General features: G+C 36.1%; 1 protein-coding gene across 2 annotated transcripts in view; it reads right to left on the bottom strand.

Moving 5' to 3' along the window:
- The window catches only part of DYRK1A (dual specificity tyrosine phosphorylation regulated kinase 1A), a 92363-nt gene that overhangs the window by 46174 nt on the left and 24634 nt on the right, over positions 1 to 21555 (bottom strand). For both annotated transcript variants that reach the window (XM_085304848.1, XM_085304858.1), the window contains exon 2: positions 16540 to 16619. In XM_085304848.1, coding sequence (XP_085160974.1) covers positions 16540 to 16549 — 10 coding nt within the window. In that variant the 5' untranslated portion in view covers positions 16550 to 16619. The remainder of the gene's footprint in view (positions 1 to 16539; positions 16620 to 21555) is intronic.

Below are 21555 nucleotides of genomic sequence, written 5' to 3'. Positions count from 1 at the left end.
TTCCAAAATTGCACTCCTGATCCAAACCAAGGTCTTACAAGATAAAAGCATGGTCTAATGTGCAGATTCTGAAATAATTTCCAGCTTTAAATACATGACATAACTATAAAAGTAACACGAAGTGACGCTGGGAAAATAATCCTTGAAAAAGGCTAAGTGAAGAAGGAAAAAATAGGGAAGGAGAGGATGGAAGCCAGGTGGACCAAAATGTATCCAAATTTCCAGGAAGCTGTAAGAAAGCCATGACTCAGCCAAAAAAGAAGAAATACGTCCATAAGATACCATGGGTATAGGCCACAGGCACTTTCTGAGGAGAAAAGATAATCCTAATATTCTTTAGTCCTAACAGATGAATCTTAAAACACTGTCTTGAATTTTTTCACTCAAATTCAAGTAGCCCAATGCCATTCAAAACATCCACTAAGATATTCAGGGATTCTTAGATGTACTAACGCTAAAGACTGATCGGTTCACAACACAGAGGGGATTCTCCTACAGCTTTATGTGGCACACAGTGGTGGCGATGTCACGTAACCACTGTACACAGCAATACAACACGGCTACACAACTTCTGTAACACAGGACAAAACCATTCTCACATACTGAAACACGTAAGGTCTAGTAGAAGTGACCATGTAAGCAGGTACAGTCTAGCACTATCATGCAAACTTTGAGATTAAGGACAAGGTGATTCCCCACATCTTGGAGGAGCTCTCGCAACACAAAGCGCCAGTCACAGGAAAAGAAAGCTGAGCAGGCAACTCAGCAAAACCAGGAATTCTGGCATCTCAGTAAGGATATATATCTGGATATTCAACCTCAGTCCAAATGAGTTGAATCACAGACAGCAATTTGGTAATTGTTTAGGAGATCTGTCCTTCCCAAGCCAATCGCTGAAGACTCACTCTGCTTCATGTATGGCTGGCAGCTGCCACAGTCAGGACTTTGGCAAATGCACTCCTGGAGACGTGATGTGTTTGAACAGCATGAGTCTGCACTAGAAAGTAGCTACTAAGGTAAGAGGGAACCATTGAATTAAGCTTTTGTGGGAAAAGATGCTTGAAAAAGGGTACAGCAGGAACGCTGCTGACAGCAGGGGCATAAACCAGAAGCCATAACCATGGTGTCCAGCACAATCTGTGACTAAGTTCACAAAATTCCAGGCTTGAAAGCCTAGTTTCTAAAGAGAAAACAGGAGGAACAAACGAATAGTAGAGGGAGGAAAAATGTAAGTTAATCTTTTCTATTACTCTTATGAAAATGTTGAACTGAAGACTGAGGACAGGATAAAAAGCAGGCAAAAGGTCTGCCCAAGCAATACCTCTGCCTTCTCCAAGTATCCAGACATAGGATACAAGTCTGGCTTGTGGGTCTGGCAAGGGATGGATGGAACTGTCATTGAAGATCTCTTTCAAAAAAAAATGTAGATAAGCTTCAAGAGTGCTCTTGAAACGCTTTTGTCTTTTAAAGATTGTATCAAATTTAATTAGAATGACTCTCTCGCCTTCTAAAAAGGCAATGGCCAACACTACCTGTCTCTCCTACATCCAGGATGGATTATAAGGCAATCCTCAATGTAAAAAAGTCTTCTGTCATCACAATGATTTTTTTTTTTTTGGGGGGGGGGGAGGTGAAATATACTCAAAGCACAGTCACTTATGTTCATAAAAGAAGAGTGAGGTAATTTACTATCCTCATCCAGTAGGCTGCCATTGAGCACAACTTTTTAGCAAGTGCATCTAAGTGTTTAAAATCCTTACTAAAAAATGAAAAAAAAATCACAGAGCAAGATTGTTTATCGTGCTCCAAACCACTGCAGAAAAAATGGAGTTGGTGCAGAATGAGCATAAAAATCCAAACCACCTGCTACTGCTCTGTAGCATCAGTCACTATGCCAAGCAGTGGCAACACATGAAGCTGATATTTGCCAAAGCATCTGGTTTGAAAGCAATATGGTGTTATTCACTGGCATTGCTATACAAGCTAGCACAAAACTGTTTCAAAATGTCAGTCAGTCTCAGACAGGCTCTTGAAGACTCCTGTAGGAATCTGTAGAAATGCCACAATTCCTAATAATTTCAGAAAGCTCTACCTGCACCTTCAAGCACAAGACAAGATAGAAGACTTTCCCCTCTTTTTCTTCCTCTTTCACCAAAATATAAGTGGAGACTTTCTATTCAAAACATCCCTAGAAACTAGAGGAAGGACAGAAATGGCACAATTGCCTCTGCCCTTATTTGTGAGAAGGAAACACTGTCTCTTGAGACAGTAGTGGTACTGGTTGAGCTGACATTAGTAAATAATCTGATATTTCAAAATGCCAGCAACATTAAGCTTTATACTTCAAAATGGAAATCATGGAAAGGTGGAGCTGCACAAACTACTGATGAGGAAAAAACATTAAGAGAACTCAAGTATCTACTGAGATAGCATTCTTTATACGCTGATAATTAGTTCGCTGTGGGCTCCACAGTGTAGAGAAGATGGAGGACAATGTAACCTGATCTGTCTTTGTACACAAGCATGTCCCCAAGGCCATGGAGGGACTTCTCCAACAGGCCTGTGGCATTGATTAGAGAAAGAAAGCTTAGCCATCTTCCTGTGCTTGAAACACAAGTTTGTCATAGCAGTGAAGCTCCCCATCAGCTCCATTTTGACCTCTATGGTCACTATAATCCCTATGGTTTCACTAGCGAGTACCTCAGTAGAGAGCCACTGAACCCATTCACATTTGGCTACAGAATGGTGTCGTTTAACAGACACAGGAACTGCCATCAGTATGGCCTAAAATTTCACTGTAGAAACTTTGAGGGTTTTGTTGCATATGATCTGTTTTTCTTAGAACTTTTCCTAATGGTCCATCTTTACAGTCATGGGTATGACGCTAAAGTAAGTATCTCTTGCATCCTCTGTAGGCCCGAAAAACTTGGGAGGCACCTTGCAGGAGAATGTGAGATTAGTCTTTGGACCACAAAAGTGTGGTCAGAGACAGAGCAGAGATACATTCTGGGGGCACTCTGCAAACTGACCTTCAGGAGCCAACTACTCTTTCCCCACAAAGTGCACAGGATTCAAGAGAGTGGTCCGTCTGCTTCGTTCTGAGGCCAAGAAAAGTGATCTGTGGAAAGCTTCTTGAAACCATCACTGGTGCTTTTGTCTTGCCGAGGATTTAAAGTTCCAACAAACAGAATATTTGGCTAGATTGTGCTCATCATTCAAAAGGGGGCAGCACATGTTCCTATTGTGGGGGGCAGCTTTCCACGCTGGAATGTGACTTTCTAGGTTCCTGCATCCTTTTCTAGTCTATTCTATGTGCCAGCTTTTCTCTTAAAATTGCAAAGTTTCCAATATTCTACTTGAAGATGGAATAAGAAAGAAATTCATTGTGGGATGATCATGATTTTAATGACAGCATAAAGGAAAAATGCTCGAATACATAATCCTAGCATATAAAAGAAATAACAAAATAAACAAATTTCTCTAGATTACTGTGTGCCAAACAAAAATGTCATTTTTCTATTAAATTCTACTATGGGAGGAGGAAAAAACTTCAGGTCAACTGAAGTCCTACAAATAGAAAGAAATGGTCACTCTACCACTTCTCCCCATCCACTCTTATCTCTCACTGGACGTTCTCTTATGTTCCTTCTACCAAGGACAATATAATTACTGTCATTTTTAGAGAGAGCCAAGAAAACATGTTTCTACACATATGGAAKAGAGCTTTCAGAAGTCTGCAACACTGCCCAAACTCCTACCAAGATAATATGGAGTTTTATCATTTGGTTATCACAGATGGATGCATAGCTGTGCAAGCAAAGCTTTTGAAAACTCTTAAATAAGAATACACAAACATGTATGTATGTCCCAATCTGTTTCTACTTGCCTTTAACGTGACTGAAAATGCTGCCAAGAATTAATCTGTTTACTGCTATGAAGTATTTTTAATATCTATCTACATAAATGTATATAGCTTGAGGAGCTACTCTAAAATCTAGACTCAATTCCAAAACTAAAAAAGCAAAAGAAAACAGCCCCACCTTCTCTCCTTCTATATATTAGCCTGAGTTTTCTCAGTAAGATGTAGGAAAGATACTCTTCAAAACAAAACAACAAACTGATATTACCATTCAGCTAGGAGTTTCTTTTAACAGAGCAGTCAACAATTGTTCCTTAATGCTGCTGCTTCATACTCTATTCTGTTTAAACAAAGTAAGGATGAGAAGTAGCTTTCTGAGCAACACTAAGACTCTTCATCCTTCTTCAGCTTCTATACATCCAAAAAGATAGGTATCTGAGGTCAGGTGATCCACTGGGGACACCTAATCCAAAGCATCTTCTCTACTCTAATTCTAATCTCTACTCTAATTCATCAGCAGAATGGGAAATCTGCACCATCTAGAATAAACTCTTTTTTAGTGGAGGTCTAATTTATTCCTAAATTTTGAAGGAATGATCAGTCTCAAATAATAAACTTGAGAATCAATAAGTATACCTTGCAAAAAAGATCAATAACTCAGCATAAGCACAAAAACCTCTCCTGTTACCAGACAGATTAGATACTACAGTCATTCCATCTACTTCAATGAGAAACTAAATAGGTAAGATTTAATTACTAAAGGCCAAAAGCATGTTAGGCATACAGATTAATACTTAGAGGTTAACATGCCTGTCCTTTCCCCTGTAACTTCACTAAGGACCCCAGAATGAGCTAGAGAAAAGAGCCTTCCAGCTCTTCAAAATTAGCATACTCATGCTTCTCTGTGAAGCATCTTATACAGATGCTTCAAATAATTTTCTAAGACATTTCCTCTTTTCAGAAACTGATCAATTCTTGCAGATAGTTAGTATCTTTGAATGGACTTTGATAAGGAAAGAAAGAAAAGATCTATCAGAGGTCTCGTTAATCCAAGAAGGTGCAATACCTGTCTAATTACTTGGTCTTTGATGAAATTTAGCCGATTCATTAGATAAGTAACTGTGAAGTTAAATCTTGAAAGAGGAAAACAAATCACTTTGTCTAAGCAGCCTGCTAGATAGACTTGCTCATAAGACACCAATTCACTTCTCCCTAAATTGATCAAAAACCTTAGATAAGAGGGAGATTAACCATGTTCCTAAGAGTTTACTGCAGCTCTTGGAAAGATGAAGCTATTGCTATCTCTTATCAAGGAAAATATGGATTTTGGATGGCAAAAAGATACTGCTACTAAACTCAGATCTTTGAAAGAAGAGTGATACAAAATAAAACAATAAAATATTTTATTAAAATATCCTTAAAACATAACCAAGCTGTAAATCATAAGTATATTTGTGCAAAGCAAGAATTCCGTTCTTTTCCTCATCAGTCTCCCTTCCACTCCTCCTCCAAAAAGGAGATTTTTCAATAGTGTTATATTGACTGTAGATCAGAGTTGTAACACATAAACATCATATTGTTCCCAAGTTGTCTTAACAAACATTGAGTGTTTACACGTGTCCAAGCTGAATACTTGTAGCCAGAATAAGATTTCAAGTAAAAAGATGTCACTGTAAATCTGACAATGTTTTTAACCCAAATCATTGCTCCAGATGAAGTTAGCTCCCAAACGCTATTTAAATAAACTGCCTTCTATTGAAAAAGTGGAATATTCAGCTAACTCATTTTGGCGGTACTTTTTCTGAACACAGTGTATCGGAAATTTTGCAATTGGATGGCAGCCTATAAAGTCTGGATCTCTCCCAAGAAAGAATGAAGTTTTGCTTCTTGTCTTCCCCTGGAGCTCCACATGCCTCCAGACATACAGAAGAAAAACAAACAAACAGAAAACACAACTAATTTTTGCCTTTCTCAAGATTCAAACAGTTGTTGCCTCAGGCCTTTTGCTACCAATATTTTTGTAGGAATACAAAGCTGAACACAGCATTCTAAGCTTAAGTTGCAGAATCCTCATTTGAAAATTGCCTATTTAATTTGGGTGTGAAACAGCTGCTTTTCCTGAGGAACATCTCTTTTCTTCAGAAAAGTCAGGRAGACCCATAAGGTCCATTAGCTCAGCCCAAGCCACAAAAGGAGAACAATTTCATAGAAAAAAGTTTTCAGAAGATAGAAGAAAGAGAACTTAGTAGAAATCCTAAAGGAAAGTAACACAAAGTTCTCTCAAGCTTTACAAGTGAGAAAGAAGTGAGGGAATATTCCAGGTCAGGCAAAAAGAATTATATAAAGCATTTATACATAACAGATTTAAAAGAGCAGGATTTTCTTTGTTTTGATCAAGAAAAAAAAAAAAACACACAATATTCTCTAGCAACAACAGCGATGTCCAAGGGGAAAGAAAAAGGAATTCTACCAGCCCTGCTTTAAAGACATAGCAGGGAACAGTGGACTGAACAGCTTGGTAAACATGGACCTGAAGCATTTGTGTATGTTTGTACTAGTAAACACAATCATGCTTGTGAAGGCTCCCCAGCACAAGGCCATGATCCGCTCTGTTGGCAGAACGTTAGCGCACCCATTCCAACCAGCGTTCTTCCACAGTACCCCCTGGGAACACTGGGCAGTCACCATGTTCCAGGAATTCTTCCTAACAGGCCACTGTCAGGCAGCCACCCAATTTTGCAGACTAAGACAGTTAACTAGCACCAATGTGTGCTGTTCCGTGTCATCAGCTTCAGTGACTGGGAACGTTCAATTTACTAACAGAAGCAGCCTTTTGGTCTGTGAAATTTTATGCTTAAATCTCCTCTGATTACATCTACTCTTGTGGCTCTTTCGGTGTACTTCACAAATATTTTCTCAGGACAGGTAAGCAACAATCTCCTTGCAAACAGTGAAAATGGCAAAACAAACATACAAGGTTCAATAATTAATTTTTTTTTTTTGGTAAAACTCTGGGGAGTGAAGAAGTGTCAAATCTGAGCGTCTAAAAACTGCACTACTTTCTTGAAGATTTTGGCCTGGTGAATCTGTTTTTTTTGCAAGACGCCTAATTTTAGTAAAGCTAGTGTTTTCACCCAGCAACTGCACAGTGAGATCAAAGGGCAGAGCAATTAGTTAATGCTGAGAATCACCAGGAGCAAAACATATATGCAAAGATCTTCACCAGTCAAAATTACACAAGATCACCTTAAATTTTTTCAGATATTTAATTTACCAAAATCATCTCAATACTATAATCAAAGTTTGCTTTCAACATCTCAACATTCCATTTGATTTTTGAAAAAATAAATTTTGGAGAAAATTCTAATGACATGAACATTCAGCTTAAGAGAAACACTAGCTTTTATACGTCATCTGAAATTTAGCAGTAGAAATACACTCAAATTGTATGGTATTTAACTTCATTCAGTTAAATGTCCTTTTATAAATCAACTCCAACTCACCACTACAAACTGTTTACTCTCTTAATTATACAAGAGAAATGTATAACTTTTAATAAACAAGAGTAAAACGAGTAATCCTTTTTTTGAAATGATCTTCAAAGAGTTAATAAATAGCCTATTTAACGTATCAACATAAAAATGTGTGATCCTATTTAAAATAAAATTATAAATGAAAGTATAATGGAGATCTGTTGTTTTTCACAGGTATTGTGATAGACTTTAGCAAGTGAAGTATTCTGAAGAACAAACTCATTCTTTTATTCCAAGCTAGCATAAAGCCTAACTACAACTAAACCTTTTATGTTTAGAATTTTGCTTTTTGGTTTTTTATGCTTATCTCATACATGTCAGTATTCCATAAATACATGAAGGTATCATTTATGAGTTTCAAATATGTTTTTCTATCTGATCAGTCTCAGAGGGGAGGATCTGATCAACCTCTGAGAGCCATTAGTAGCAAATCAGAACTCTAATATGACAGGTGAAGGTAAAATCATACATACTTTTATTAACACATAAAAACCTGCCGTTTCAATTCAATCCATCTAAGCATGGAAGAGCACGTAAGATGGATAGAAAGTTCTGAAATAGATAAGAGATATATATATACACACACACACATATATACATATACATACATACATATATATATATATATATGAGAGAAAAAGAGAGAGAGAGAGAGAGAGAGAGAGAGAGAGAGCTTATCTATGTGTGGTTGCATTCACTTCACTTCTTGGCCTTCTGTAATTGTGGCTGTCTGTACAGGGAGCTTCATGTATTGCCAGAAATATTTACTTATTCCTCGGGAATGGTGAGAAAGCCCTGAAGCTGTGGACAATAATCGCAGAATTATAATGCTTTTCTGTTCAATGCTTTATTGCCTGCTTAACCAGATAAAACGTCACTTGTGCCCACAAACCAGATGAGAATGAAATCAACTTCACCTTGTTAAATGAGCTTCTTCTTCAAACATTATCCTTTCTGGTGTGAATCGTGGCAAAGTACGTATACTTCAGAGGCAGTGGAAATAAGTTCATTGCAAGATACTGACCTCAAAAAGGCAAATGCACAAATACTAAAATTCCCTGAGATATTAGTAAAAACGTTGTGAGATAAGGCAATGCGGTTAGATAGTGTACCAAACTTTAGGCTGGATTATCTCTTCACAGACAAAGTGGATTCTATAAAACAATAAAGTAGGTATCAGCTCATAAAAATTTCTTCAGAATCTGGTGAATTTCCTGAAAACAGTCAAAATAAGACTACAAAAAAGTGTCACATCATAAGCCACCAAGCAAAGGAAAACCTGGATTAAAAAGAAGCTAATCGGGAATACATGAGAAAGCATGTAGTTGAAAGAACTAGAAATAACCAGTACAAGCATATCTTAAGAACCTGAGGATACAAGTATGGCATTAAAGGACCCTTAGTAACTAATTTGTTAAAGAAACACATGCACCAAAATATTGCTGAGGAATATTGCCTTGGTTGATCAATGTATTTTTTGCTGTAAACTATCCACTAATGCCATTGACAAGATAAATGAAAGATCAAAACTGCAAATTTGATGGTTTCATAAAAGCAAATGATTGCCTAACATAACAAGGATGCTATGTTTTTTCCAGTCATTAATCTAATGGTTGKCCATGACAGCTTATCAACAAATGCATATTTTCGAAAATAAAATGTTAAGATGAAAATCTGAGAACTAAAACTTTCTCAGCTTTAAGATATTTTCCAAGCTGTAACTATTTTTCTTTTCTTTTTTAAGCACGGAAAATTTTAACTAGACCGACTTAAGACTATGATTGAATTTTATCTAATGACATAAAAGGACTGACAAGTGCTTCCTTAAGTTGTTTTATGGAAATATCCAAGCTAATAAGCATGGGATAGTTGGCTACATATTAGGACATGAGAATCAAAATAAAACCTGGTGAGAGGAACACTTGCTCCTTCACACATACCTAGCCAAAAAACTCCGTAATCAAGTGCCAGCATATCCTGTGTTGTTTTGACAAGCTAGTAACCTGTATCAGCTTGGAATTTCACCACTGTCTGGAATAACACTGGCTATAAAGGCATTAATAGCTTCATATACCAAGGGATAAACTGAACCGAACAGGAAACAGTAGACTGACTAGAAATAAAGAAATAACAGTTTTTAAGATGTCACAATGTCCAGTTTCAGCAAGGCTGACAAACATACTCTTGCACCTCACCTGATAAAGTACTATCAAAAGAATCTCTATTAACCACTAATAGSTGCTAAAGACTGGCTCTTAAGAGATCCATCTTAAGGCTTCTCCCTCCGTGTGTCTTAAAACCTAACTTCAAAAGAATGTGTCTGTTCAGCCAACTGCGAAACTGTGTCCCCTACAAATTTTTATTCCCATACTTACAGATTCTTCATAGGATAAGCTAAGGAATTAGAGAAATGCATGGTTAAATTAAGCCACTATTAAGTTTGTCCAGTGCTAGGGCCAAGTGAAGCAGGTAAAGCTGATGAATTTAGGGTACTCAGTCTCCACAGACAGCAAATCCACACAGAGCTATTGCCATGTGCAGGTACTAATAAAAGATTTGCACCCGAGGATGAGGTTTAGGAATGCAGGACCTTTAGATGTGATTCTCAGAAAGCTGCAAAGGGCAAGCATCTGCATTAGCGTTGCCCAGTGCTGAGTTCTGAGAATGAAGCTCCCTCTACATATAAACCTATGCGCATGACTAAGAGTCATTTTAGAGCCCATCCCCTCCCCCCAACTTCACCCCAAAAGCTCCCAAGCTAGGCAAACAGGATCACTCAGAGAAAGAAGTCTGGTACTACAACCACACACACACAACAGGACAGAAAAGCTCTGTTATACAGTATCTTGCATAAGACAGAAATGCTCACACTGGCAAATGCCTCAGTCAGTAAGTGAACACGATACAGCACAAAGTGGAGAGTACATTAACAGCTCTAAATGCAGTCTAGCCATCCTATTACAGTGTTACCCTGGAGAATCTTTACTTTTCATTTGCACACCAAGTACTTTGACACCAGAGGTGCTTTTTCATTACAGCTGTTCGCTTGACTTTAAGACTATAGAAAGACTTTATATCTGTAGCATCATGTGTTCATTAGAGACCTCAGACCTTCTCAATGGACTAACCAATAATTCTGCAAAAGAGATAAAAAATATTAGATATTTAAGAAGTATTTATAATAATTCTTAATCTTAATTTGATTTTTGTTCAGAATTGAATTTTTGCTTACATCTAAATGAGTTATTGCTCTCAGAAAGAGGAATCAATTCGACTGTCACAATGTTGCTGCTGAAGCAGCAGGGAAAAAAAGGTGTCCTTAATACTTTGTTGAAAGTTACTCAAAAAAGATATTTAGAAAAGAGGACCAGGTAAATCAGGATACAAAAAGAACAGAAATTACTTTTCCAGTACATTAAAACTAGACACATGAGTACCTTTAAGATCTTTTTATTTGAAGCATTACTCAGCAAAGTAATGTTCAAAACTGCAAATTTCCTCTAACTCTGCGCTCCCTCCACGGTGCCAATGTCATTGCAGTTCTGCTAACACTTAGGAGAGAGAGAATCATTCACAGGTGCAGGAACTCCTCATCCCTCTCCCCTCCCTGTTGAGGAAACAAACTGCCCTTCATTACTGCCATCTGACACCTGTGTGAGCCCCATGATGCTGTCCTGGGACTCCAGCTCTTAAGGCATAGCCTCAGAAACAGTATTTCTATTAATTTCACTACCTATCACAAATGAGGACTTTCAGAGAGGAAGAAACGCTGGACAACTACTAACATTACTTTCTACAGGAATTCAAACCTCTCAAAGTTGCCCTCCCTTAAGAGGGAGTAAATTAAAGGAAAATAGAAGCCTCTAAAGATTTTCTGTTTCAGATGCTACAGTTTGTTCCCAAATAAGAAAAGCAGCATTTTCTATCAGGCTACACTTCCATCCCAAAACTCAGAAATAGAAATTTTTTTGTCACTTGTTTCCCCTTACATGAGGACTGAGGCCAAAAGAACTAAATCCTCAGTATCACAGATTCTAAGCAGTTTTGGAAGAGAGGAAAAAAAAACCACTGTTTTTAAATAGGCAACTTCTTTTTAAATATGGATGCAGGAATCTAACTTTAGCTGTCCAGGTTTTCACATTTCTGATCTTAGACACAGAAAGTAGAGCATTAATCTAGTCTCTTGACTTCAAGGTTATCACTCATTGAGGTCAATGACTCCATCTCTGAAAAGCAGAACTTCTACTTTCAATACGATAACTGTTGCCCTTCAATAAGCAGCTATGTTCAACTCATTTCTGACTGCTTTCTGGCCATGGCTGACAAGACRCTAACAGCCAGAAGGACAGCAGGAACAACTCCTGCAAGGGAGTACCTATGTAAAAAACAGCAGTTAACCCTAAAAGCATTCTTATTCACCCAAAGTACACACTAGCAATCTATTTTTAAAACTAATACTGCTCATTAGCCAATGAGCAGTATTAGATTTAAAACTAATTCACTTAAGGTGAGTTATTTTTTTCTTCGCATCTCCTTTTTAGCGGGATGAAGTGAAAACATCTGCCCTGTCAAGACCTGAATACCAAACAAAAACTGCTTTTAATTACATGATCAAAGATGTGAAAAAGTTACTGACAGAATCAACCCAATTGGAACGAAAGCCACCAAACAGAAAAAACAGAACCAGCTTATATGCATCAATATGGAATTAGCACATGGGCCAAACATTTGCTCCTTTTTAACTGGTTCTGATTGTATACCAATAGCACATATGTCTCACAAACAAGACTCCACATATGCAATTACTTAAGTAGAACTATAGATACCATACTCATCATTTCAACAGCATAAAATTACAGGTAAGTGATAAAAAGGTGATTTCCCAGCAAGTTTTTGGGATTCCCTGGTAAAAGTTGAAGTAGCTTTAAACAAACTACCTCAGAGGCAAAATTGGTGTAAGGTAAGACAGATGTATTTCAAAGCACAGAGCAACAATACTGGCCACATTTTTTTCAGGCTATAGAAAAAGAATCTTTTTGCAACTAGTGTCATACATAAAAACATTCTAGGTTCAAAAGAATCAGCAAAATAAAATATCGTGATTATGTGAGACATGAAAGACTGCCCAATTCTCAGTTTTTGTTCTGCTCTTATGTAAAACTAACACCTATATATTTGCAAGACAGTATAAATCCAACGCAATCCAAGAACCTTCCAAATGTCTCTGCTCTGCATTTCTTAAATCTTAGTAAGTAATGCAGCTGAAAAAAAGAAATAGGAAGCATCAATGGAAATACTTACTATATTGTTGCTCTCGTATGAATATTTTTAGGTAGCACTGGAATGGTTTTTTTTTCTCCTCCCAAACATAAACAGTATTTTTTAAAAGTTAAGAGCAATATCATCACTTCAAACATTCTTCAAACTTGAAAATATTTTTCACATTTTATGTTACTTGCTCAATTCTCAACAGTTTAAACATCAGTCTCCGTCTCTGGTGTGTTCAAAACATTCAGTATATGGAGACATCCCAGACAGTGTTGTTCAATAGTCTTGTGGGAGATCTAAATCAGGAAGTCATATTTGTTGTGCTTCAGTGTAAAGTATATCATCATTAAATAGCAGGTCAGGACATGTAGCCTTTTTCTCCTTCTCTTCTGCTTTTAAGAAGAACACTTCTCCAACAATTATTCTTACTAGTTAAGAGGATCAGCATGTGGTGTGAAGAAATGGATCCTTCTGGAACTTGCACTTTTGGATCAGTAGACCTACAATAGTCCCTTTCTGAACACTCAAATGAGATGCGAGTCCTTTTCTTACAAAGGTCAAGAAAAGACAAAAGCCATAAGCTCTTGAAAAGGTTAAATATCAGACAATTAATTATCCTTGGTTACATGTTCCTAGGCCAGCTAACCAGAAAAATYAAAGACAAAACCAGAAAGTTTTTCATTGTAAAACTAATCCATTTTTATAATATAGCCTCCATAAAGAGGAAAATAAAAACAACAACAGAAAATGCACAGTTCGGCTCTGCCTAACAGGTGCAGAACAAGATGCAATTGTTTTTAAAATATGAACTTTCATCCACAAGCTCAATCCTTGCTTTTAAGTACATAGCACAATCCCAATTTGATGCTATTACACCATAGAAAGTAAACAGTAGCTATTATGATTATCAACATAATAATAACCATCACCATAACAGTAATAATAGCATCAGCACTTACGGTTCCTTCCTTTCAGGAAATGTTCTAGAGAGACTGATTTTCAAAATATAAGGAAATAAAAAGAAGTCACATTCTGAAAATAAATTTTTATCACAAATCATCTTCTAAGGGATTAATGCTATCATAACAATCATTTGTAATGCAAAAGCATGTCTGAAATATCAATTCAGCTTTTCCTATAATGAACTAAACCTCAGCCTTGTTTTTTTTTTGCAAGCTATTTCACAGTCAAGTATTGTAACTCATAAAATCCGTAAGTTAAGAATGACAAAAACAAATCTTGAAAGTCTTTCAGTTCTCCAAACATAATCTTAAAAAGTCCTTCTCTATATGTGCCTTATACATTGTAGGTGCTCAGAACAGAGCAATCTTTCTCTCTTCTATGGCAATGAAAACATCACCATATTTAAAATAAATGAATCAAGATACTGAAAGTGGTGGTTGAGAAAGGATCCATGATTATTATACCATTCACATCCATGCATAAAAACTGCTGCCTATGGAAGTTTTATCTTGAACCATTCCAGAAACAGGAAGGCCAGACATTCTCCAAACATGTTTTCCTGTTCAGTACGATCAGAAAGTAACATTCAGTACCATCACTCCTTTGTATTTTCACTTTTTAAGCAGTGTACCTTAATACCCTTCTCTATTTTCAGCTTAAGAAGTGATCGAACATTTAAGTATTCTGAGACAGCAGTTGAAAGGAACTCTTCCTCAACAGCCAGTTCTCCCCAGTTATGCTGTCCTTAATTTTAGGCCTTCAGAGTAGGTCAGTTTCCACTGAGATGAACCGATGCCCATTATCACATACCATTTATTTACACTATACAAGCTCATAGTCTTTAACCAAGGGAGCCTAGACAAGCATGTCTGAAACTCTAGATCAGTCACCTGCAGAAGCCAAGACAGAAACCTACCCTTGTTCAGAATGCAAAAGGATCATTCTCAACAACACAGAACCTTTCAATTTCTGGACTAAACTCTAACCAGTTACTCTGCAGTTGAAACAGGCATCAGCAGAGTCATATTACACTTGCTGAGCTATTACTGCATTAGAGAATAATTACAGAATATTTATATTATAAAATAAAGACAGCACGTCTTTCATTTTAAGGCCCAAAAATCATGTTTATTTTCAGAACCTCAGCATATTAATATTGGCTCTTTAATAAACAGAAAACTCTTAAGAAACTGCCTAATTTCCAACTTACATGACAAGTCAGAAGTCCAAAAATCTCTGTAAAAGTATTGCTGTTTTTCACTGTATTTATTATGGGACTTCTAATGAGAGTTTGGGCTTTAGAAAATACTATTTAAAAATCCCTTGTTCCAAAATCTTGTATACATTATTAAAAGTCATAATTCTATACGCTCATCATCATCATCAGAAACTGAGCAAAACTGAAAGTGCTAAAGTTTTACTTTAAATCATTTTAACACATAGAAATACTAAGCCAAATTCTCTCAAACACTATAAGGAACATAAGGTAATATTCTAGATAACGTTATCTCTCTTTTCAGTTACAGGGTGAATACTTTTAAAACTTTCAAACTATTTTCTCAGTATTTAAGGTGAGATATATTTTAATCAACACTACAATTAACATATGACCTACAATCCAAACAATTGCTATGAATGCCTACTAGACAGAGCTCCACAAATTATGGGGCATAACAGATTCAGTTTTAAGGCTTTAAATGCTATTCCTCCAGATACGTATTTTTAAACAGATGAAATATCATCCCTTTGGAGACTTTTTTCTTTCTTTACTTCTTCCCTCTCCTTCATTTTATAACCAATTAGGTCCAGTTTTATTTGAGCTATCAACATACAACTTTCTAAACATTCCAGTAAATGAACAAATGCTTACTTTTACAGCATAAAGTATCCACTTACAGCATCTTGGCCTTAATCCAACCTGCTCCATGTAAATACACCCTGTAAAGCTGTTTATACATGAACAGCTGATGCAACTGAAGACTGGCAATCAGATGATCTGCATGCATACATAAATCCATCTAGCTTTTTTTCAGACCCAAGTATTCATGAGTTTTAAAGCAGAACAAGAAAATGAAAGACCTGTCTTATTACGTGTACTTCACTGTTACATGCCTTAAAATACAAGCAGTGGATAGTTCTACCACTGAAATAAGGGCACTTGGGTTTTAAGAACTACCTCATTTCTCATCTACAACCTAACATCTATTCTACTCCTGCCGATCATGATTTTTCAAGGTCAAATTTAATAATTTAATAAACGTACTCTCAACACAACAGTATCACTCAAAATAAACTACTTGATCAGCAAGTACACTTATTACTTACAGTATTTTTCTTTAGCAAAAATGGCAGAACTTCCCAAAGCATCAATTTTAAGAATGACCAGTGAGTTCAAGAAACTCACAGATCTCGTCAGGTCTTGTGAAATCTGTGCAATAGCTAGACACAAGGATGTCAGTAGATATAATGAACTCTTCGCTATTTCTTGTTATACACTTTTACAGAACTTTAACAGTTCTTTCCAAAGAAAGTTATTGAAAGATTGAAATAGTGTACCATGAAACAGGGGGCATGCATGTCTTATTAATTAGGCTGAGGTTAAAAAGGGGTAATAACAAACAAGAAAAACATAAAAACAGTGCACTTAGCATCTATAAAAGAAAATACTTTTTGCATAAAACTTTGGAAAGAATACATTTCCATTTAGAAAAGCCATTTTCTTCCTGGTAAACTGCAAAACACTTTCAAGGACAAAGAAATACTTCATAATTCTGCAGGTTCTTAAATATTCAACTAAGGTTGGAATGATACAATATTGGGGGTACAGAAAGAGTAATGTTTTTGATCTACTTTTTCCCATTTTACTTTTTTCTATTAGAGATCTTCCTTTCTAAAAACATTTGAAAACAGGATCACCTGTATGCATCGTCTTCTTTCAAGTCTCATATCATCCTGTGGGGGTGTGGGGGGCGGGGGGAGTCCAACAGCAAACCACACTGCAAAATGAAGAAAGAAAAGTATTAGTATAAATATAAATTAATAAGATTGTAAACCTCCGTTCTACAAGGTTCATGTAGTGCTTAGCACAACCTTTTCAGCAGGCAAGACCACAAAGCTAAATCCCTAGGAAAAGAATAAGGATGTTCCAACAAAAAATAAAGTTTTCCAGCAGTAAAAGTAGGGACAGAAATTAGAAAGACTACCTTGCACTCTCATTTATTGTTATGAGAAATAATTTAAGTGTCAAAAATTCAGGGATTAATTTAACTTTCTACCTGTCATTCAACATTTCTGAAAATTTAGGTCATCTGAAAAAGTTTTTTTCAATCCTGCATATCTGAAATTATTAATATTTACCATCTTTGCAAAACCCTTAAATAACTCTGGATTTTTGCAGAAATTCAAAGCAATATTTATAAAACAAGACTAAACTTCTGTAGGATTATACTGAATCAGCAAACAAAGTACAGAAACATAAACGCACATAAGTCCACAATGTCCATTTTTCCTGTATCGCATATGAAACTGAATTTAGGTTCAGCATACACTAAATTACAATATGCTCAGAACAATAAATTTATAACTTCCTACAAGAGGAATAGATTGAAAGAGGTGAAGGATTTTTTTTAACATAGAAATCTTTAACAGAAGGTTAAAAAGATCTGCAATATTAAAAAAAAAAAACCCACTGAACAAAGTATTTTTCAATGATTTGCTTTTCACATGCTCTCTAAAGAAATACTATTGGTACTTGACAAAATATCAAAAATGTTCAAAAACAATTATGACTAGAGAATTTTAGAGAACTTTCACAAATGCCTAACAGCTCACTGAAATTGTAGAATCTAGATTATTACTATTTAAACACGTCCAGATAGAAGCATCTCCAAGAAAGTTTTTAGGCTAAAACACTTAGACATTGTAATCTGAAAACACTGTAGTTCACATTCATTTCTTCATCAATTATGACTGTTTGAGCACTCCATACACCCTAAGCCCAGCTACCTTTTCTCTCACCATACTGACTTCTTCTTTGTGCCATAGATACATGACACACTCAAAGGCAAAACAAGGAAGAAGAAATTACTTTTCCAACACATGTATCAGTACACTTTGCAGTGCTTCAATTGTTATTTTACTATCAGGTGAATTCTTGCCTCCAGGAGAGGGAGGGGGGCAAACAAAACCTGGCTGTTCCCTACCACRAATTAAAAGCCTTGGTTTTCATTAGTGAAGTTCAGTAGACACCTAGAATTTCACTGCCATAACCACAATAGCAATGATCTTGGCAAGGCTGATGAGCAATGCCTAAAGCTATACAGGATCTACAAACTAGGYGTTTTCATGCCTAAATCACTTCAATCTGGATAAAAGATTCAGTCTAGTACTTACGCTAAGTGTATACTACACAAACAGATACAGTGTCTTGTGCCTAGCTTAATCCTGCTAAACTCAGAAGAGACAGGCACTTTCATTCAAGAAGTGGAGAAGAAGGAAAATAAAGAAAAAACAGATGTACTAAATAGTCACTGGATTAAAATAAATTTTAAAAAGTTCTGGAGCACGAGGGGTGTCCAACCTAAGTCCTAAGGCTACAGAACTATAGTCTCACTCTTAAAAGCTCTCTCTGGCTTAGATCTTTTTAACTGTAGTATCTATGGACAATAACGTTATACAAAGTCTTTTCCAGCAGTAGCTGCAGGGACTGAAGACATTACCGCACTGTCTTTGCCACCTCATAGGTCAACTACAGCAAGGAATCATGTGATCACCCCTCACTTGCTTCATGGGCTGCAATTACTATGTGAGCTTGGTCCAAACCATCAACAATAACAGTGTGAGCAAACCTGGCTGATTTTCACCCAGAACAGAACTATAGTATTTTTATATATTGTCTTCTGCTAGTTCCACTACGGGAAGAGTAACTTGGCCAAAAGATGCACATTAACACATCTCAGGTTCTTTACAACAGTCTAGTGCTTTGTCAAACTGAGTGCAACTCTAGCAAAATATAGTCTTCACGGCAACAGAGTGCAAAATCTCTTTATTCTCATTTATAAGAGAAAGAAAATCTCTTGACAAAAGTGCACTATCCAATAAACACAGAGAATTCTGGGCTATAGCTATAGAATAGTTTCAAGTCACCCACAGCTGATTTTGTCATAGCAGTAAAGCAACTTTCTATATATGTGCACCTATGCTTTCTACTGATCATAAAACGAGTCTAGAACATTTTTAAAGATTATTTACAACACTAACTCTGCAAAGGATTCACAAAGAAAAAAATATAAGGGAGAAAGCAAACCAGAGGGTATCACACACAGACCTGAATTATTTTAGAATTTAAAAGATTAAATTAGAGCTACATGAAGCCAGGGAAGAGTTCCTGATATAACTCTAAAGACAGGGAATCAATTACATCCACCAGCTTCATAGCTATCCAATACCCATCACAAACCAATGCGTTTCTCCAGGCTCCTTAAAACTGTCCAACAACTTTCACATTCTGAAAAACCAGAGTACTACTATAAAAGCGTGGAATTAAGGTCAGGAGTCGGGAGGCTGGTGTCTACTGCAGGACTGTATTCTAAGCAATTCACAACATAAAACGTTATCTAAAACATGAATAGGGAACAAAGTTAACAAGTTCCTGTGAGGACATCAGTATCACAGACATTCAACATAAAAATACAATGATAGATTTAAAAAGATGTTAACGGTTTGAACTATTTTCTTCATTTTAAAATAGACCCCACCAAATCACATGTGATAGCTGCAAGGGCAGCACATGAAACTTGATAGCTGAGTTTCTTCTACTGTGCCTCTGCATTGCCAAGTTCTTATAGCCAAAAGTCCTTCTCCACAGCCCACGCAAGGGCTTCCTGCTTTAGATAATAAACTGATGACCACAGCAGTCAAGAATAAATCTCTCACACCACACAATTTGCAAGATCATTATTARGACAAATGAATCCCCTTAGTAGTTACGTTTATCACGCTTCAAGAACCCAGTTTGATCTACTTACTGGAACAGAACAGAAGGGAATTGGAAATAAGGAAGCTGAGGGAGGAAGAGAAGCCTTCCTTCAAAAGGCTCAATACTCAACTTATATCTATTTGTCAACAGGGTTTGCTGTAAATCAACAGAGTTGGTTTCAGAGCAGTCGTATTTATTAAAACTTAAAAATTGAAGTGCAAAAAATGATCACTGAGATCTCTCTGGAGAGGTTTCATTATCTTCCTCTGTTCTCTTTTTTGTGTACGCCTAGGTATCAAATTAGATCATGAGTTTTGGCAAATAGGGACAATTTTACTATATATGAACACAACAGGAAGCCAGTTCATCTGGATCTCGAGACAGTAAAACAGTAATTTGTAAAACTTTTTTTATTTCATAAACTAAAAAAAAGTTGGTAAGCCAAATAATATGTTGAATATTATAATAATATAATAAATATTAATTTAAAGCATCTAGAGTTAAAAGATTGTTTCTGATGCTCCTCATTCAATCCAATGCAACTATGCGAAGTGTGGACAAGTGTCACTAACAACTTTGAAGAAACAACACACTTTCACAATTTTGTTTTTGTTCTATGTATCAAACACTCTATCCATGATAAATTAAAGGGAGAGTTTTCAGAGTATCAACTGTAGCACACTCAAGTTTGGAAAAAAAAAAATCTACTGGGGAGCGTTTTTTGATTTTTTTTTTTTACTTTTTACTAATTAAAGCACTTTGTTATAGACTAATTTTCTTTATTCAGTATCATCATGTTCCAAGATTCAATATGGCACTTTCAGTGAAAGACAGAAAGACAGACAGAAAGACAGACAGAAAGACAGACAGAAAGACAGACAGAAAGACAGACAGAAAGACAGACAGACTGTGCAAACTAACAGCAGGTAGCTTCTGGAAGATCCTTTTTCCTTTGCAGAAAAGTTATTTTGCAACTTCTAAAGCAATACTCAGGAAACAACAGAAAAATCTCTGCCAATATCATGACTACGCACACTGCTGTCAGAGAGGAACATAATTCAGGTCACTGGCCTTTGGTAAATGCAGGCCTGTTGCTAGTAACATAACATATAAATGTTTACTTAGAAGCAAAAAAATACGTATTTATCTATTAGGAAAATTATACGGAACTATATAACGCTAAATTGAGATGTTTAACATACTGGATTAAATGGAGCAAGATACATATAAGACTATACAATAACAATTTCTCATACTCTTGATATTCTGCATCACAACAGACTACTCTTGAAACTACACACAGACAACAAATGATGTTGCTTGACATAAGATACTGGATTTTTTTAAAAAAATAAGGCATAATAAAATTTGAATTACGATCAATACTACTGGAATTTAAAAATAAAATAAAAATTCCATAGGGCGGTAGCTGTTGTTGTCAGCTTCTAGGACTTGTTCCCAGAGACAAACAACTGAGGAATTCCAAAATCACTGTTACGATACTTAGCACATACATTGTATTTTGTTACTGTGTAAAATCCTATGTGTTTAGATACACAAGTTAAAATGCATCAAGTCAAAAAATGAAGCCTAGTCAAATTATAGTTTTTGGAGGAAAGCTACAGTAACAGAATTTAGTTGTGCATTTTTAAAGTATAGTATAGTCTAAATGCTTTTGCTAGTGCTCCAGACAGCAATACAGGCCTATGTTTTTAAAATATATATAAATTGAACAAATGGATAAGAAAGGTCCTCTGTTAAGAGACTAACTTCTATTACCTTTAAAATGCTTTAAAAAGAAAGAGCAAAAAAAAAAAAAGGTAGTATTTATTGCTTCTGTTCTGCTTAGGACCAAAAGATGTAACGTTAGATGTAAGAAATAATTGAAGGAAGGAAAAAAAAAAATTGGACTACTTCATTTATCTAATGGACAAAGCAGAACACAGTACAGTATC

Source organism: Rhea americana, unplaced genomic scaffold (assembly GCF_003343005.1).
Source record: "Rhea americana isolate MKP2758 unplaced genomic scaffold, rheAme1 scaffold_101, whole genome shotgun sequence".
Classification (NCBI taxonomy): domain Eukaryota; kingdom Metazoa; phylum Chordata; class Aves; order Rheiformes; family Rheidae; genus Rhea; species Rhea americana.
The sequence above is the reverse complement of the archived record's forward strand: the minus strand, read 5'-3'. Positions and strand labels throughout refer to the sequence as shown.